This window comes from Eupeodes corollae, chromosome 2 (assembly GCF_945859685.1).
Source record: "Eupeodes corollae chromosome 2, idEupCoro1.1, whole genome shotgun sequence".
Taxonomy (NCBI): Eukaryota; Metazoa; Arthropoda; class Insecta; order Diptera; family Syrphidae; genus Eupeodes; species Eupeodes corollae.
Window position 1 is genome coordinate 57,111,260 of NC_079148.1, and position 20,558 is coordinate 57,131,817.

At 35.9% G+C, this 20,558-nt stretch overlaps 2 protein-coding genes across 2 annotated transcripts; both read right to left on the reverse strand.

The window, feature by feature from the left end:
* Positions 1-4,091: 4,091 nt before the first annotated feature.
* Positions 4,092-8,279, reverse strand: LOC129945597 (6-phosphogluconate dehydrogenase, decarboxylating). Its single transcript, XM_056055425.1, has 5 exons — positions 8,127-8,279; positions 7,948-8,056; positions 7,759-7,873; positions 4,660-5,530; positions 4,092-4,590 (listed from the first exon to the last, which is right to left on the reverse strand). Exons 1-5 carry the CDS (start codon positions 8,132-8,134, stop codon positions 4,248-4,250), a joined length of 1,446 nt encoding a protein of 481 aa, XP_055911400.1. The 5' UTR covers positions 8,135-8,279; the 3' UTR covers positions 4,092-4,247.
* An 11,109-nt stretch (positions 8,280-19,388) lies between these two features.
* LOC129944928 (D-2-hydroxyglutarate dehydrogenase, mitochondrial-like) lies at positions 19,389-19,979 on the reverse strand. Its single transcript, XM_056054587.1, has 2 exons — positions 19,700-19,979; positions 19,389-19,636 (listed from the first exon to the last, which is right to left on the reverse strand). Exons 1-2 carry the CDS (start codon positions 19,977-19,979, stop codon positions 19,389-19,391), a joined length of 528 nt encoding a protein of 175 aa, XP_055910562.1.
* Between the last annotated feature and the right edge of the window lie 579 nt (positions 19,980-20,558).

A 20,558-nucleotide genomic window follows, 5' to 3' on the forward strand; every position in this document is an offset into this window, starting at 1 on the left:
GGGGAAAACTAAGAAAGAAACTAAAATGATTTAGACTGCATCTAGAAGATAAACATTTGTACTTTGCAAAACCATCATACAATTTATTGTTAATAGTCATGCAGTGTTTAAACTTAGCCGTAAAAACCCGGCTTTGACAGACTTTATCATTTTAAAGGGGCGTGCTTTGAAAATATGATGCAATAGAACAATTTTAAGACGAATTCAAGACATCTTAAGCCCTTAAAAAACTATTGTTTTGCTCGACGCCAATGGCCCAAAATACTGAAAGTGAAGTTGTGAGCACAACTTCACAAAAAGGAATTAAACTTTGTACTTTAATGATCAACTTACTGAATTTGAATTACTTACAAATTTTGGATTTGAAACAAATATTTACTGGAACCATTAGTTCCAACAAAAAATGACCGTTACAAAAGGGTCCTTAACGAAGAGCGATAAGCAATTGGAAAACGTTACTAGTTTTATTGAATAATTTTAGTTCGCAACTTTTCTTTAACAGATTCATATTGACCTAAAAGATTTGTCACAAAAGCTTAGTCTATTGATGTTTCTTTTAAGTATACGAATTCCACACAAAATTTGTGAAGATATTGAATTAATTCACTTTTATTTAAGGTTGTAAGATTGTAAAGCATTGAGAGAACTAAAATAAGTTGAGGGTTGTGAATTTAAGAGTTGGTTAAGAGAGATATTTTGAAAAAACGGTTTGCAGTACTTTTAAAAGAACCTAGGAGCGGGTGATCGCTTCAATACTTCCATATTTGATGTAGTCAAAAAAATTTACAAAGAGTCACTACGTTCGTACATTTTTAGGGTTTGAAATACCGTTTCTTGGAAAGCAATACGGAGAAATAATTAAATTATAAAGAGCAATCTCTTAAACTAAATATTGATGGAGTGCGAGGTGCAACTTATACAAGTCGAGGTAATCTATATATTTATGTTGAAAATATTCCATTTTAAGTGAGTAGCATAAAAGAATTCCCATAAAGGTGAGATAAATGAATTTCGTAATAATCTTCTTGCACCATAGTAATACACAGTGTAGTAAGTAAGCTTTGTTATAAGATGTGGTAACGTGTAAAATGGATTTTACTTTAAAACTTCGAACAAGGGTAAAATTTTGTATTCAAAATTAACTTGAGAAAAACTTTATATTTGTTTTTGAGTTTTTAAATCTTTAGTTTAAACTTTACGGGTCTGAAAACATAAATGATAGGTAGTTCTTTAATTTTCATTTTCTTATTCTCATCTAATTTTCTTAGATGTACAGTTTTGTTCATAAAAACAGCAGTGCTCTCCAAGTAAAACAAAAAGGCCTTCAATATCAACGTTATAATATATTTCGTTAAACTTCTAATAACAAACTAAAATATTCAATTCATAGTAACAGAAAATAAGTATCATCAATTTTTTACCGTTAGCTTTGTCACAGTAAAAACAGTTTTTTAAATATATGGCTGTTCATAAAAATAGCAGTACAAGATCTATAACGCAAAAAGTAAGAAAAATTGTAAGAATTTATATGAAAGTGTAGAAATAATGATAGCTTACAATTAGTTCTTTGTTGCATAACCATTGTTTTTTATGATGCTTTGCATCTAAGTGGCATCGAGTCCACTAAAACCTTACACTTTTCGACTGGTATTGCGTTCCACGAATTACGCACTCATTTGCTTTATGAACTGCGTTCTTAACATCCCCCCACAAATTTGCGATGGGGTTAAGGTCGGGGGATTGAGCGGGTCACTCCAACGGATAACTTCTTCTGCGCAAACCATGGTTTTGCCTTTTTTGAGGTATGCTTTGGGTCATAGTCTTGTTGGTATACCCAAACCAATGGCATTTCTTCCTCAGCATAGGGTAACATAATCTCCTCGAGAATGTTCACATACTCGGTTGCATCCCTTATACCCCCTATGAGATAAATAGGCCCGACCCCGTAATATGAAAAGCAAGCTTATATCATAATATTTCCTCCACCATGCTTTACTGTTTTTATAGCGTACCGTGGATAGTATTGTGTATTTTAGGGTCTTCTCACATATTCTCGACGACCCTTGGACCCAAAAAGGACGAATTTGCTTTCATCGCTTCACAGAACATTCCTCCATTTCTCTTATGCGCTTTGCGTGGACTTCGGGCCGGTAGCTTCGCTCTTAAATGACTTCTTCGTATTGTGACAGCGCTAACAGGCAGTTGAAGCCCATTTCATAGTTTTCTAGAGCCTACGAAAGGGTTCTGTTTTGTTAGCTGAACAATTTTTCTGTCAGTTCTTTCAGTAGTCATTCTTTTTGGGCCTTTTTCAGTTTATTTTGCCATTTAAAGGCGTTACTGACCATTTTTGCTGAGCAGCCTAGGATGCCTAAATATTTTGGTAGGTTTTTCCCTCCAGACGCAGTTTTCGAATAAGTTTTCGAATTTCTTCGGTGCAGTGTCTTGACCGTCCGATTGTTTATTTTTGAGCTAATTTTTATTAATTTTTTATATGCTAGTATGGTACAAATACTTTAATACTTTATATACGCTCATGTTCCGAATTTCGATCGAAAGTGAATTAAAATCACTTTTCAATTTCACTTGAAATGAAATTGCATGTTCTTCAATTCGATTGATTTCGAAGGCTTCGAAATTGCTTTGAACTGTCAGAACTGAAAGATCATCCATTTTTATTTTGTTTCTGAAGTAAATTTATTGCTGTTTTAAAAATGGATGCAATATAATTGGGAATTTTAAGTGAAAAAAGGAAGCAGAATTCAAGGGAAAAAATAGAAGGACGAATTTTGCGAGACAAATCAAATATATTGGATTACCCTGACTCAATGTAAGTGTGTGAAAATTATGTAGAATTGTTCTGATAAATAAAGTACACTCGTGATTTCCTCATTTAAGCTTTCATTGTAATTTTAGATTTAGCAAAGACGCTTTTTTATATGTTCTAAGGGAAATAAAACCTTTTATAATACCTTCAATTTAAAAACTTGCTGCAACCCTCCGATTCCTATCAGAAGGAAGCTACACATATCAATTCACATAAATACAAAATGTGATTTGAATGCGTTCAAAAAATGTAACAAACCGAAACACAGAACACCCATTTGCATGTTCGAAAATCCAATTCACAATAAAAGATTTAAAGATTTTTTTTTAAATTAATATTTTTAAATATTGTTGTTGTTGTTTTTGTAATTTGTTTCAATATTTTGTTGAACCTCCTTTTGCTTTAATAAGCGCCTCAATTCTGTGCGCGGTGATTCCACATGTGAATTAGGTACTCTTTCAATAAGTGACTGCATCTTTAGCTACTTCCCTCTTCATCAGCTCCCACACGTTTTCAATTGGGTTCATATCAGGGCTGTTTCCAGCCAGTCCAACAAAGGGATGTTTTCTTACCTCAAATACGTTTTTTTGGACCGGGCTGTGTGGCATGGAGTTCCATCTAGCATAAAAATGGAACCATACATCCATTCTTGAACGTTAAAAATATTGTGTATAATCTAGGTTAGGTAAGGTTAGGTTATAGTGGCTGTCCAAGATGGAAACGGACACACTTAAGCCAGTTTAATGGCCCATTGTGATACCACATGAATCTTGAGGCTTCCTCCTAAGCTCAATGGACAAGCTTGAGTCCCTTACGAAACGTGAGAGGCTGATTATACTGATATGATTTATATCGTTTAGATCGTTAAAAAAGAATTCTCCTAAGTAATTCTTGCGTTTTCGAGCTAGAGCAGGGCATGTGCAGAGAAGATGAAGAACCGTTTCTTCATCTTCTCGTCCATACAGCTTCCTCAAAAGTCATTTGAGAATAATCTAATAATTATACAAATTTTGCAGTGCGTCTAATAATATGGCCAGGGACCGTAAGTACCAAAGAAGAGGTATTACTAGAGTAGACAAATAAAATGATTAATTAATAAAAAAAAAAACTACTATCATTTTGATTCTGATGTCTAAAGTAAAACGCATAATTTGTACAACAGTTTCATTCGTCGCTTATGTTGATACTGCTCAAAATAAATTAGTAGTGACTTAATGTACCTACTGCGAAAACTAAAATTAAGTGCATTCTGCATCACAAATAAAAATATTCTTTCCACTTCTAATAGATTTATTCATATTATTGTATTTTTACAATTATTTATTTAACTTAATAAAAAAAATCAAATTGAGTTTCAAAAAAACTTATTATAAGGAAAGACACAAAATACTTATACACACAAAGAGACATAATTTAAAACCCCTTAAGCCAGATATGTACTAGCCGATACATTTCCACCAGTTCCGGTCCAATTGGTATGCACAAATTTACCCTCTTGACCTAGTAATTCGTAAGTATGAGCTCCAAAGTAATCACGTTGTGCCTGCAATAAATTAGCTGGAAGCTTCTCGGTGCGATAACCATCGTAGAAACACAGAGCCGTTGACATAGCAGGAACGGGTATACCCCAGAGGAATGCACTACTCACTACTTGGCGCCATGATTGTTGTCCAGTTGCAATGGCCTTCTTAAAGAAGTCATCCAGCAATAAATTGGATAAATTAGGATTCCTTTCGAACGCCTCTTTGATGTTACCCAAGAAAACACTACAAAGCAACAAAATAAACTCTACTATTAAAGAAAACTCAATTAAGTGAATGTTTAAACTTGAATACCTTCTAATGATGCAGCCCCCACGCCACATTAAAGCAATACCACCATAGTTTAAGTTCCACTTGTTCTCCTTGGCTGCTTCACGCAACAACATGAAACCTTGAGCGTACGAAACAATCTTTGCACAATACAGTGCGTGTTTGATGTGATTTAGATATGTTGTTAAGTTTTCGACTTGAGGTTTAACCTCGGGTCCTTTCAGTTGCTTACTAGCCAGCACACGTTCACTTTGCAGGGCGGACAGGCAACGTGAGAATACAGCTTCACCGATTAGCGTAACTGGAATACCATATTCTAGAGCTGCAATTGCCGTCCACTTACCGGTTCCCTTCTGACCAGCAGTATCTCGAATTCTCTCGAGAAGATAACCCTTACTGTCCTTGTACTTGAGGATATCACGTGTAATTTCAATAAGGAATGAATCCAGTTCCTCAGTGTTCCACTTGCCAAACTGTTCAGCCATTTGATCTTGTGTCAAGCCAAGACTTTTCATTATGTGATATGCTTCACATATAAGCTGCATATCACCATATTCGATTCCATTGTGGACCATTTTTACAAAGTGTCCAGCACCACCTTCACCCACCCATTCGCAACAGGGTTCATTGTTAGACTTTGCACAAATCGACTGGAATATGTCCTTAACAAGGGGCCATGCCTCAGGATTGCCACCAGGCATGAGTGATGGTCCATGACGGGCACCTTCTTCCCCTCCACTCACTCCACATCCGACGTATAAGATTTTCTTCAACTTAAGTTCGTCAGATCGACGGGTAGTGTCTTGGTATTCGGAATTACCTCCATCGATAATAACATCGCCAGGGGAAAGAAGTGGCACCAGCTTGTTGATGAAGTCATCGACTGCACTGCCGGCTGTAAGTTAAAAATATACATATGCAATAAAATCAGTGTCATGTTCATGATCATTTCGTAATATATTCTTGATTCTAGAGCACGATATTTTAGTAAACTTGAAAGATCAAGATATAATATATAATAAATTTAATCGGATTTTAAGCTTATGAGTAAACCTTTTTTCATTTTCTATTTAGAGTGGTTGCGATTAGATAGGAGATTTATTTTTTGGTTGACATGATGGGCTTGGTGTATATATGTAAGTGCTATGAATAAAAACTTTGGCAAACCTAATGACAGCTGTCAGTTATTTTAATGTTAACGAGGTGTAACCTAATAAAAATGGGGCAGCCAAATTAATTTGGTTGAACTTTTGAGACAAATATTGGCTATATGGGTTTTTAAATACATGTTTGAACGAGGATCTCTAACTTTTAGCTGTTTACAAAAAGCATGGAAAAATTGTTTCGATAATTTTAATAATTCAAAGAATTTTTACCAAAAAACATACAAATTTGAAATCAATTTTCAAATTCAACCACATGTTAAATCAGCTGTTTTGTCAAATACATACATTCCAGAAATTCTTGGATACACATTTAAAATCCCAGCTGTTTGGGATCTGCTGCTCTTCTACACGGAAAACACTAACAAAACGGTATCCGGATACACTATCTGTCTAAGATTGAATGCAGCCATTGGGCAGGTTCAGACAACATAATGGACTTGATTTACAGTGAACTTCATTCTTTGAATGGACATTTTGACCAAGGCAACTAGTTAGTTTTTCAAGTGTCATGAATTTAAAATTCTTTACTTCACAAACCTTTACTTTTCCTAGTACAAAAACTACCAAAATCATTATTTTCTAGAAAATACTCAGGCTACCTACAAGTCCATCACGATTTGTATTTTGTATTTTAAAGATATTTTACTTATTTCTTTTCCAAATTTACAAGGAACCTTTTTAGAGAAAGCATTAAATGAAGTTGTAAAGAAAATAAATAAATCATTGAGTAATAAAGTTCAGCTTTTAATGGAATTAAAAAACGTGATCAATTGTCATTTTGACATAAGTTGACTTGACTTGATAGTTAGGGAAATTTTTTTTGGCTAACTTTCCAGTCAACTTTCCAATAAAGTGGCCTTAATTGAAAGGCAATTTTTTGACAGCTGACCAATCAGATGTCCCTTATGTCGGCTGAACCTGCCCATTGTCAAATAAATGTTTTATTTGGTCTGAAACGCCGAAAAGTATATTTTAACTTTCCACAGAATGAATGAAAAACAACAGTATGGGCAAACAGAAAACAATAGATCACTTTTAAAAAAAATTTAATGTACATCAATTTACATAACCCACTATTGTAACCTTCACGAAAGGAGTTGTATATACCTAGAATCAAGTGCCCTAAATTAAAATACTTTTAATACGACTTATTCTTGATTCTTTATACAATTTATCAATAACTTTTCTTGAACGCTTTTCATTTCATCCGTTATTTAATTACTTATTTGTTAACAGCTGTATAACTTTTGTGTTGTTTAATTGGATTAACTCTGGGGATTCACTAAACCTGAAAGCTTTAGTCTGCAACCGAACAGAAAAACTAAAAATAATGAGACTCTTTTATTTATCTAAAAAAAGTTAAAATACCGGTTTCATTTGTTTTGAAAGGAATGTATAGCATCTGCCTCCTGTTAACGTTTCATAATTTAAAAAAAATATTTACACTCAAGTTTGTGCATTTCATTGAGCTTATCACTATTTTTTAAAATTATTATTCAATGAAGTTAAGTAAACCTCTAAAAAATATTCTTCGAAATTTTATTAAAAATAAAAGTCATTTTAAGAGACAACAACTTTGACAATTTTTATCTCACAAAGTGCTTAATATCAGCTTTTTTCATCAACAATAGAATCTTAATTATTTCAACACTTAAAAATGTTTGTACCTTAATTCAACAAAAGATAAAAATAATTAGTTAAATTATCATTTTTAACATTAGACTAGCCCAAGCCTTGAAGATTTAGCACTCACACAATTTAAGTATACTTTCATTTGACAGCTTTTTTGCAAACTACTACAATAAAAATATGTTCAATATTTAATATTGCCTGAGCTGTCATTGTGACGTAGACATGTGGTCTAACAAGTTAGCGATGATGTTAATTTCTCTCTCCCCGCATTATCATTTAAAAGTGGCCTTATCATTACAAAAACAAAAACATCGAAAACACTCACCTTTCACTAATAACATGATTTTTCTAGGTGACTTAAGTTTGTTGACCATGTCCTCGAGTGATTTAGCTCCAATGACCTTGGTGCCCTTAGCCTCATTATTAAGGAATTGATCAACCTAAAATAAAATTACAACAAAAAAAAAACATCATAGGTTTTGATATCGTACGAGGTATAAAAGCTCCGTCTCACCTTATCGACAGTTCTATTATACGCACAAACTACGTAACCCTTCGAATCCATATTCAAAATTAGGTTTTGACCCATTACGGCCAAACCAATAAGGGCAATATCGGCTTTTCTATAAATAATTAAAAAACAAATTAAAAATGCTATGGCTTTACTTTAAATCATTTTATGTGATCACTTACTGGGACATTTTTGAGAATAAGAAAATAAGTTCTTTCTGGAAATTAGATAATGTTCACTGCTGCACAGTTCGGCGATCGCGCGATCACTGAAAAAGTGAGTTAGTTGACTGGTGAAACCGCGACGAAAACACTCACACTATTGTGAAGTACAAATGAATCAGCAGATTGTGTTGGCAACTTAGGAGGCCGGGTGGTGAAGTGTCGATGACGAAGTCTTACGTTTTACAGCTTTTTCTTTTATTTGTCTTTTTTTATTTGTATATATTTGTGACTGATTGAATATGATGAATAATAGGGCTTTGGAGAAGATCAAAGTGTTAGTGTTAGAATATAATGGATATGTTGCAGGGTTGCCATTTATTGAACTTGCCAATTTTAAATAAAATGTTAAATACAAAACCAGAAAACTTTAATCACAATTATTTACTTTTATTAAAAGTGAAAAATGGAATTTAGGGCGACTTTCCATTACCTCAGCACGAATTTCTTTCTGATTTGTTTTTACAGTTAAGTAGGGGTCTCAATAGAACATGTTTTAAATATTAAGGCGAGGAAACGCCTATAAGTCATAAAACAAAATATTTTCTTTTTCCAACTTAAGCCTACTTTTTTTGTATTTCGTTTTTTTCTTGCCTTAAACAAGTTTTTTTTTTTGAATTGATAGTACGGCGGCGCGGCGTACTAACTGCTAAGTATGTAACTCCCCGGCTTGAGGTCACTATAGGATTTGGGCTGGGTGTGAGTTTGGGTATATGCAAAGTACTGTCTGCATTTGAACACTCAAATCGAAGAAATACCCAACAAAAAAATCAAGCATCGCAATACTGAAAAAAAAACAGGGAAGAAATGTCAAAATCAACCATTTTTGTGTGTTTTGTATGTTAAAAAGTGAATTTTGAAAATTATTTTAAATTAGAAAGAAATGCTTCCTCGTTCTAAAATTGTTAGAATTATTATTTATTTGGTCATATCTAGTAAATAAAAAAATGCGGGTGTTGAAATTCGTGCTTTGGGAATGGAAAGTTGAGGCTGGAATTTATTTATTGATACAAAATCGCCCAAGTTGAAATGATTGGCCTCCGTAGTTCTAAAATTGTTGTAGACAATATTGGAAAAACTATATCCCATTGAACCGTATAATCTGGTAATCCCTTAAGTCTGTTTAAATGTACAGAGTGCAGTGTACAGTGACACGAGTTTAATTGAAGTTAATAACATTGAGTTCGATTTTTCTGTTTTATATTTAAAAAAAACTTCTTTTGAAAATTCAGTATCTACAAAACGGTCGGATTTATAGTTTTTAATTAAGCTTATATTGAAAATGTATTTATTTATTTAATAGCAAATTGGGTTGACTTTATAATTTGGGTTTTAAATTCAATTCATAAAGTATAAGGTGGGGTTTATTATTTTGAGATCATGTTTTTGAATTTGTTATAGAAATTAAGGTCAAATAAATGTTTTATACTTTTTGATATTCTTTCATTTTCAGTAAAACGAACAATTCTTTGATTTTTAGACATTTTGAAAGACATTAGTTTACTGTCAATTGTCTCATGAAGAATAATGATACGACAACCCTGACAAGGCAACGCCAGCAGCAGTGAACATAATTTCAATGTTTTGTTTGATGAACTTCACTTTAATGCTTGAGGTCGTTGAGATCGTGATTTGTAAAAAAGCTTTTTTGTCGATCAGTGAAACTTTCTCAAGAGATTTAATAAAAAAAAGCTTTGCCAAATAGATCCCGATAATTAGTTTGCTTGGTGACGATTCAATACAAAACCATTTGAGAATCATCTGATTTATTCTTGCAGGTGTTTGTTTTTATAGTTTTTTTTTAAAATCACATTAGATGAAAACATTGAAAGCGAAGAAATTGAAACTGTGTTAAACAAAGTAAAAAAACAACAAGGCACCTGGTGAAGATGCAACCCCTATGTTTCTCAACCATTTAAAAATTATTTTGAAGAAAATCTTTAGGAATGCCTACAATTTTTTTTTATTATTTTTAATTTAAATACATTTATATCTATATTTTTTTTATATTATTTATTTTAACACTCCTTCGGAAATATGGATTGCTACAATAAAAACTGCCAAGAGGGTGCTAATAATAATCCTCTGTTTGCCTGTTTCGGACCCTGTGGTAATCTTTACCATGCAAAATGCGTTGGTTCAACCAACGCTTTCATTGAAAAAATAGCCAATTAGAAATTTGCTTACTGGTACTGTCACGACTGCCATAAGCTCTCTGTATCTCAACTAGCTTTTAAAATGTCTTCTTTTAAGGCTGACATTTTAAAACTTTCTAAAGATTTTGAAGAGCTACTGAAGTCTTTCAACACTGCAGTTTGCAAATTAAATGCATTCTCTGTAACCAACATCATGGTCGATAGTTCTACTTCAACTAATGATTTGGCACAGCCTATTCCCACTACTTTCTCTTCTACATGTGAAGATATTCTCGCGCAATCAGGTTCTGGTGTTAATAACGCAGAAAGTGTGCCTGAGAAACAAAAGAAAACGTCTAAGAAAAGAAGCCGAGAAAACTCTGAACTTGCTAGAAATTTTACCCCATCATCAAAAAGAACAAATGTCAACATCACCCCAATACCTACAGATCCCACCGGAACTCCCAATATACCTCAAATTGTTGCCTCAGATTTAGCTTCCAATAGTGACACCGTTACAGGAACTGTAATAAACAACGTCATCCCTATCAAAGCTGTCTCGAAACCAAAAATAATTTTTATATCTCTTCCCACTTTGTATCTATCAAGAGCATACCTTCCAGCTCATCTATCAGGTGTACTAAGATCAGTAAACCAAAAAGCTTTGTTTCCTCTTTTAAATTAATAACGAATCCCACTTACTTTGATTCTATTTGTAACCCAAATATATGGCCTGCAGAGACTTTAGTCAAAGAATTTACTCAAAGTCAAAAACAGGGTGTTTCATTGAAAAACAAATCAAAAAACTTAACAGGCTTGCGCTCTTCTACCAAAACGTAAGGGGGACTTCGTAGCAAGACTATTGACATTTTTCTTAACTCCCAATCATTTCCACACGACGTATTCGTTTTGACAGAAACGTGGCTTAATTCAAGCTTTTCCGACACAGAATTTTTTAGTCAAGAGTTCGAAGTTTACAGAAACGATCGTCATGTTGGTAATGCAAAGGATTTAGGTGGAGATGTTCTCAAAAATCAAATGGGGTGGCGCAAAAGTCCGTTGTGAACCAGGGCCTAGTGACTAACAACTCTCAACCATTCCTGTGTGCGAGTACTGTTGTCAGGAATTGAAGGGACCTACAATTTTAGGCCGAATCCAAACGGCTAGTTTGAGAAAGCACTTTTTCATGACAAGAATTACTCTTGAAGGATTTGTCAATTCCTCGCAAGAGGCAGTACCGGCGAAAATTATTTTTGTCTTTAAATTAAGGTGGCACAGGCAGGGATTGAACTCAAGACCCCTTGCATGACAGTCCAACGCACTAACCATCATGCCACGGGTACTACAGAGATGGAGATGTTCTCATAGCGGTAAAAAATACATATTTCTCTTCTTCTGTATCTATTCCATTTGTATTATCAATTGAACTGGTATGTGTAAAGATAATGATACAGACTAAGACTTTTTTCATTTAAAACGTTTACATTCCTCCAAAAAGTTTGGAGTCTGTTTATAACAATCTCTCCTTGGCATTAGACTATCTTATAAATTTGTCCAGCTCTGACACCAATATCTTACTTCTAGGTGACTTTAATTTACCACACATTGACTGGATTCCATCCGAAGATGAATCCTGCCTTGAAGCCTCTCCTTCTTATTCACAAATGGAACTATCTCTGCTCGATAAAGTCCTTCTTAATGACTTACAGCAAACAAGCTGTATTAAAAACTCAAAAAATCGAATTCTCGATTTAGTCTTTTCTTCTGACGCTATTAGTACTCTTGTTCTAGAATCTAGAACTAATATTGACATATATCACTCCCTTTGGACATTTTTTTGACTTAAGTAATCACCTTACTAATCACAGTAATTCTTTTGATTGCTTATATAATTTTGATTTCAGAAGAACCAATTTCCAGCAGTTGCCTGAAGATTTAACCATTTCTGGAATTGCTGATACACCAGGATTTTCTAACATTGACGAAGCAGTTTCAACTTTTTATAGGATCCTTAATTGTTGTTTTGAAAAAAATGTACCGATAAAGAAATCAAGAAATACAAACTTTAGCCATCCTTGGTACACGAAAGAATTGCGTTTACTGCGTAACAAAAAAAATAAGTCATGAAAAACGTATCTCAAAACTCTGTCTCCAGTCAACTTCTCTTTTTATGTTGAACTCTTTAACCAATTTAAATCTCTTTCTAATTATTTATATGCTTGTTATGTTATTGATATGGGCACCTCTTTGAAAGAGAATCCTAAAAAAAATTGGAATTTTGTAAACTCAAAGAAAAAATCAGATGGCTTTCCAGTTAACTTCACTTACATCTGTAACGCTTTCGCGACGAATTTCCGTGAGTCATTTGTTAATAGCCCTCAAGAAGTTGATGACGTATATTTTCATAATAATCACACTTTTTCGCAAACTAGCTGTAGTCACATACCTGTGCTACAGAGTACGGTCCTTGATCTTTTATCTGCGTTGAATGATGACTGCTCAGCCGGTCCTGATGGTATTCCCCCGATAGTACTAAAAAAGTGTAGTAATGCTTTAGTTGAACCCCTTACGTTTTTATTCAAACATTCTCTAAAAACAGGCAAATTTCCCAGTATATGGAAGAAGTCATTTCTAACACCAATTTTCAAGAAAGGTAACAAGTCGGATATATGCAACTACAGGCCCATTGCAAAGCTTTCTTGCATTCCTAAAGCGTCACATATTTTAGTAAAAATATCATTTGCGAACAGCAACATGGTTTTGTGAAAAAAAGATCAACCGTTACTAATCTCCTTACATTCTCAAATATATGTTCAAACGCTTTAGAACAAGGTTATGAAGTTGACTGTGTATACACTGACTTTTCTAAAGCTCTTGGCCAACTTAGCCACGGAATTATTTTATTTAAACTTAAGGCTCTTGGTTTGCCACCATTTTTCTTAGCTTGGATTAAGTCATACCTTGAAAACAGATCCTACGAAGTAAAATTTAGAAATTGTCATTCTGAACCTTTTGTTGCTCAATCTGGTGTTCCCCAGGGAAGCCATCTTGGCCCGTTTTTGTTCATCCTGTCTATTAACGATCTATCGTCATGTCTACGGTCAAGTGAACTTCTTATTTTTGCTGACGATATGAAGATTTTCAAAATAATAAAGTCAAACCATGATCGTATTCTTTTACAAGCCGACATTGATAGTTTCTCATTTTGGTGTGGGAAAAATAGCCTTTTACTCAACCCTTTAAAATGCCAGACTATAACTTTCACTAAAAAACTAATCAGTAACATATTTGACTACTGTATATCACAGCAAAAACTCTGTCGTGTCTCCACATTTAAAGATTTAGGTGTACATTTCTGTTCCAACTTAGAGTTTACACATCACATTAATGTTATTGTTAATAAGGCAAGTTCTATGCTTGGTTTTATAAAACGCTGGGCAAAGGAGTTCAATGATCCCTATGTTACCCTTTCTTTGTATAATTGCCATTATACAAAGAAAGGGTACTCCCTATTACGAAATTCATAGAAAACGTATTGAATCAATTCAACATAATTTCATTCGCTTTGCCCTAAAAGGTCTTCCTTGGGAAGATCCCTATGATCTGCCTCCCTATGAACATCGTATTCTACTTCTTCAAATGCAATCTCTCCATCAAAGGCGCGTTAATAATACAAACAAAATCAAATGGGGTGGCGCAACAGTCCGTTACGAACCTGAGCCTAGTGACTTACAACTCTCAACCATTCCTGTGTGCGAGTAATGTTGTCAGGAATGGAGGGGACATACAATTTTATGCCGAATCCGAACGGCTAGTTTGAGAAAGCACTTTTTCATAACAAGAATTACTCTTGAAGGATTTGTCAATTCCTCGCAAGAGGCAGTACCCGCGAAAATTAATTTGTTTAAATTAAGGTGGCACAGGCAGGGATTGAACCCAAGACCCCTTGCATGACAGTCCAACGCACAAACCATCATGCCACGGGTACTACGGCGTGTTAATAATGACTTAGTATTTTTTCATCAACTCATTAATGGTGAAATTGATGCACCTTATTTGCTAGCTTGTGTACATTTGAATTCCCGGGGCGGAACTCACCACCTGCGAACATTTGATTTTATACATATTGACTTCCATAGAACTAACTATGGGAAGAATGAAGCTTTAAGTCGAATGAGCATTTTATATAACTTTTAAACTGTTCATCGATAGATTTAAATTTAAATAAGGTGGGATTAAAATCATTGTTTAGAACCAGTGCTCCACTATCGTAAACGTTCTCATTTTATTTTTTGTTCTGTACTAGTTAAATGCTAATTTTGTTTTGCATTTTGCGCGTGTGTTAGGCTATATTTGTATTATTTTTTACTAACAACTAACACATGCACTTATGATGAGCCTCTGATCGTAGTTTGACGCTTGCTATAAGCTAACTACTTTCTGAAATTCTGAAGTGTAAAAAAAAAAAAAAAAAAGTGGCGCTACAGTCCTGTGTGAACTAGGGCCTCAACCAACAAACTTCTCTATCAGCTCGGTCCCTAGCTAGATGTCTCCAGTTTCACTCTCCAAGTTGGGTGAGGTCACCTTCCACTTGTGCACGCCACCTGATCCGCGGTCTTCCTCTACTGCGCTGTCCTGTGGGTGCAGATTCGAAGACTCTCCGGGCCAGAGCATTGGTTTCCATGCGCTCTACGTGACCCAGCCATCTTAGCCGTTGGACTTTTACTCTTCTGGCTAAGTCTACGTCGCTGTACAGCCCGTACAGTTCGTCGTTCCATCTTCTCCTCCACTCCCCTTCGATGCATACGGGACCGTAGATCACACGAAGAACTTTTCTCTCGAAGCGACCCAAGGTGCTTTCATCCGCTTTTGTCATGGTCCATGCTTCTGCACCGTATAGCAGGACGGGGATGATAAGGGTCTTATATAGCAACACTTTGGTCCCTCGAAAGAGGACTTTACCACCCAATTGCTTTCTTAGTCCAAAGAAACAGCGGTTAGCAAGAGTTATTCTGCGTTTGATCTCAGCGCTGGTGTTGTTTTCTGCGTTTGCAGCGGAGCCTAGGTAGACGAAGTCTTTGACTACCTCAAAGTTACGTCTGTCGATTGTGACGTTTTGACCAAAACGTCGGTGTTGTATGTCCTTTCTAGACGACAGCATGTACTTTGTTTTGCCCTCATTAACCGTTAAACCCATTTTTGCCGCCTCTGCCTTAATACTCACAAAAGCCCATTGACATCACGCTGAGTTCTTCCGATTATGTCAATGTCATCAGCATATGCCAGTAATTGGACAGACTTTTGAAAGATAGTGCCTCTTGTGTTGACGTGCAAGCTCTGCACTATTCTTTTAAGCACGATGTTAAAAAAAACACATGACAGCGCATCACCTTGTCTAAAAAACTTTTTTGACATTGAAATGTTCTGTTAAGTTGTTTCCAACCTTTATGGAGCAGCGTGAATTCTACATGGCCATCCTGCACAAACGGACGAGTTTGGCAGATATGCCAAAACTAGACATGGCTCTATACAGCTCGTCCCTGTAGATGCTGTCATATGCGGCCTTGAAATCGATGAAAAGATGGTGGGTGTCGATTTGGTGTTCTTGAGTTTTATCCAGGATCTGCCGTAATGTGAATATTTGATCAACTGGTCTAAAACCACACTGATAAGGACCTATCAGGTCCTTATCAGTGTGGTGACGATGGGCCTTAAACGTTCACATATTACGGCAGAGAAGATTTTATAGGCGAATACTGATTCCTCTATAGTTGGTGCAGTTTAGAGGGTCTCCTTTTTTCAGGATCGGGCAAACTATACTGAGGTTCCATTCATGGGTCATGTTTTCTTCCGACCATATCTTACAGATAAGTTGGTGCATGCTCCTAACCAACTTATCTCCAGCTGCTTTAAAGAGTTCGGCATTCAAGCCATCCGCTCCAGCGGCTTTATTAGACTTCAACTTAGATATTGCAATCTTTACTTCGTCTAAGTCGGGAGGACGGGATTGTTGGCTTTCGTCGTCTATATTGAATGGATCATCCTGCCTGTTCATAAAACTTTCGAACCTCATTCCTGCTTTTATACCTCTCAACATCTTCGACCGCACGCTTCTCATGTCCTCTCTTTTTCCTTCTGAGAAGTCGGCGTTCCTCTCGCCTCTTCTGCTCATAGAGCTCACGAGCAGCTCTCGTACTTTTATGCAGCGCCGCTTTGCGTGCCTGTTGTTTGGCTGCATTTGCCTGCCGACATTCCTCATCAAACCAGGGGTTCCTTGTTGGTGGCTGTTTGAAACCCAGCACATCAGAGGCGGCTTCTCTGATTGCATCTTGGCAATGTTGCCACTGGTTTTCGATACATTGTGTTGGCGGCAGAGAACTTCGAGAGAGGTTACTTGTAACTCGGTCGGAACAGGATTTGGCGATCTCTGGCGATTGTAGCCGTTCGACGTTGTACCTTCTCCCAGCACCTCCCTGTTTTGCCTTGGGTCTGGAAATCCGAAGTGCTACCTTGGCTACAACGAGGTAGTGGTCCGAGTCGATGTTAGCTCTTCGGAAAGTTCGTACATCCATAATGCTGGAAGCGTGTCTGGCGTCGATCGCAATATGGTCAATCTGGTTGACGGTAGATTGATCTGGAGAAGTCCAAGTTCCTTTGTGGATGTTGAGGTGTGGAAAACGCGTACTGGCTACCATGACGTTTCGCCCCGCAGCAAAATCTATGAGCCTGAATCCATTGTCGGAAGTGTTGTCGTGCAGGCTGTTTTTCCCGATTATTCCACCAAAGATGTCTTCCCTTCCTAGCTTGGCATTAAAATCGCCCAGGACTATTTTAATATCGTAGCTAGGGCACTGCTCATATGTTTTGTCTAGGAGCTCGAAGAACATTATCTTTGGTGTTGTCGTCTTTCTCTTCTGTGGGGGCGTGCGCACATATCAGGCTAATATTGTCGAATTTAGCCTTGATGCACCTATAGCTCAAGACTTCTTGCCTAAGTCTGGCTCCAATGACGAAGCCGCATCCAAATAAGCGCTGTTGGTTTTCGTGGTAGCAGTCACCATAGTAAATATCGCAGTTTTTCATCCTCTTTTTGCCCGGCCCATCCCATCGTATTTCCTGGATGGCGGTGATATCTGCTTTATATCGTTCTAGGGCCTCCGCTAATTCTTCGGCCGCACGTGGTCTGTTAAGGGACCTAACATTCCACATGCATATCCGAAGTTCGTTGTCCTTTATTCGTTTGCGTTGGTTGTCAACAGTAAATCCGTCCGTATCCGAGGCTTGTTGGTGCTTCGCAACTATGAAAGCTTTTACGTGGCCAGGAAGTCACCCCGACGCACAACCTCCAACCTGGAGGGCCAGATCCAAAGTACAACTCCAAGGATGGGGAGCCGGATAAAACCGCTCCTTACAGGCCTGGGCTTCGAATAAGTCGAAGAAGCCCTATAAGGTGTTCACTAAGTAGTTTAACCTTACTGGAACTGTAGACGCCACCGTTGATTCCATCTCGGGAATTCCTCCGCTGCCGTCTGGATAAGGAGAGGTGCCTTAGTGGAAACACCTCTCCCCACCTCTCTCGTTTGCTGCCCCCAACAACTTTCCACTGGGGTTGGAACCCAATATCCAGTTGAGGTACTAGGCACTCGATGTTCACCACGTGGAGGTGAGAGTAGGAGTTGATAGACAGAGGTTGGTTTTAAGAAAAACCTGTGGACGCTTGTGTCCTCTTGAATGCACATCAACGTTTTTGCAGGATACCGGCGATATGTACTGCAAACTGGCTCTAAATTGTAGGGGGAGAATTGTTAATGAAAGTTTCTAAAGATAATATTTAATTTCAATAGTAAACTACTTATTCAAAAAAAACTTTTTAAATCATGTTCATGTTTATTTATAAATTATATTTTATAAAAAATAAGTTTCCAATATTATGTTTTGTCAACTAGGCAGACGGCAGAATGCCATTCTTTTCTGATTTTTGTAAACAATGTAAATTATTTAAGACTAATGACAATCTATCTAACCTAAAAATTCTTAAAATCCGGTTCCGCTAGATCGGCAAATCAGGTACACAACACAGTGCTGTGATATTAAAGGGGTATTTACTATCTGATGCAAAAATTTGGTCAAATTCCAAAATTTTTTTTTGTTTTTGAATAGTGAACACATCCTTTCTAATTTTCTAGCAACACATTTCAAAATAAAAAAGGAGACGCTAACATATGACTGAGATGACTATAAAGAAAGAAGAGAATGACAGCTGCCAAACTGTCATTACAAACCAGACAAATTGTACAATGTATTGTGTATTTTTTTTGCACTGAGGGTAGGCTATATATTTATGTAAGTGAAAGTGCGAAGGTGTGTTTTTATGTCACACACTTCGAAAGTTATGACATGAGTAAAATTTGTTTTTAATGTGTTTAGAGCACGGGGACTTTACTCGTAAATGCAGTCTTTTGCGTAGCCACACTGACAAAAATCTTAAGGTGTCAAATCAAATAAACTTGGAGTCAAACTCTTCAACCACGAAACTTTCCCTGACAACTAAGCAATAATTTGTCATATTGTGTCAAATAGCGACACTTATGTAAAAATAACATATCGTCCAAGTTATGATCTTCAATCGCCGCCCGGTAAAAAGGTTAATCCCAGAATTAATTCGGATCTTTAACAACTTAGTTTGACAGATGTCAAATTCCAGCCCTATACTTTTGAAACCGCAAAATGGATAACTTAATATAATAAATTAAAAAAAAAAAAAACAATTGAAAAAAAGTTCAAACATAATGTGCGTGGAAAATAGAAAACAAAAACGATAAGTGACCTCCAAATATTTTTCCAAATATTCTCCTGCGAAAAATCTCGCTAAAAAAGATAATACAAAAATAATGGTAGGAATATTCTTTTGTTCGTTTAAAATGTTTATTTTATATTTTCTTTAATTAAATTACAAACACAATCAAAAATATGTATCTATTCATTAAATTTATGTAAAGTGTTGATTTCTTTGGTTAGCTTGGAATTCCGCAAGAATGTGGAAAAATAGTATAGAAAAATATATTTATATATTAACTTTACTTTTTCACTACAAAACTTTGTATGGATTGAGAATTCCATTTGGATCCATTAAATGTTTTATTTCCTTCATCATATTTATAGAATTTTGTGACTTTGAAAACTTTAGATATTTAGTTTTTAAAAATCCAATACCATGTTCAGCACTAACGCTTCCTTTCAAACTTGAAGTGTATTCATAAGCAAATGGTTCAATTGCCTTACAAAGTTCTGAGCTATATTCTCTGGCGGTAACATTTAAATGAAGGTTTGAATCACCTGATGAAAGAAAAAAACAAATCAAATGTTATTCTAATTGGGGTTTATATATTTTGATCATACCTAAATGGCCAAAACCACAAACTCGATAAGCCTGTTTTCCAAGTCTTTTCTCCAAAATTGGTACAATTTCATAAAATCGACGAAGTGGTACAGATATGTCGTAAGAGAAAAGATATCCATCTTTCATTAAGGCAATCGGAGTGTCCTCTCGTATTTTCCAAATTTCACGCATTTTACTTGGCTCACTTGTGAGTGTTCCATCACAGATTTCACCATTTTCCATACCGAGTTCCAGGAATTTTGTCATTTTTTCTTGATCGTGAATTTCATTGGAGCCCATGGTTTCAATCAGCATGTAAAAAGGATATTTGCTATCCACTGGTAGTCTGGAAGTAACAAAAAAGAATAGGTTTACGTAAGTATTAAAAATCAACCGATGGAATAAATAAGCTAATGTAAAGGGTGTCCCAAAATTAACGCAAGATTTGAATTAAATAGAAAACGCCGTTTTTAGTCTTTTGATAGTTATATTTTTATTGACATAGGTAGAAAGTACATAGGATAGGGTTATGTATGGAATAACACATCGGACAAATGGCCTCCACGGCTTTGCATGCACATGCGCACTCTTTTGTTGAAATTTTCCATGACCATTCTGCATAAATGTGGCTGAATTTCGTTGATGCAGCGTTGAATCTCCTTCTTTAATGCCCGGGTGGTTGTGGGCTTGTTGACATAGACTTGTGATTTCAAATAACCCCATAAAAAAAAGTCTAATGGTGTTCAATCACACGATCTAGGAGGCCAATTTTGATCACCGAAACTAGAGAGTACACGACCTGGAAATGTCTCATGCTGTAATTGAATTGTTTCACGGGCTGTATGACATGTGGCACCGTCTTGTTGAAACCACATATTG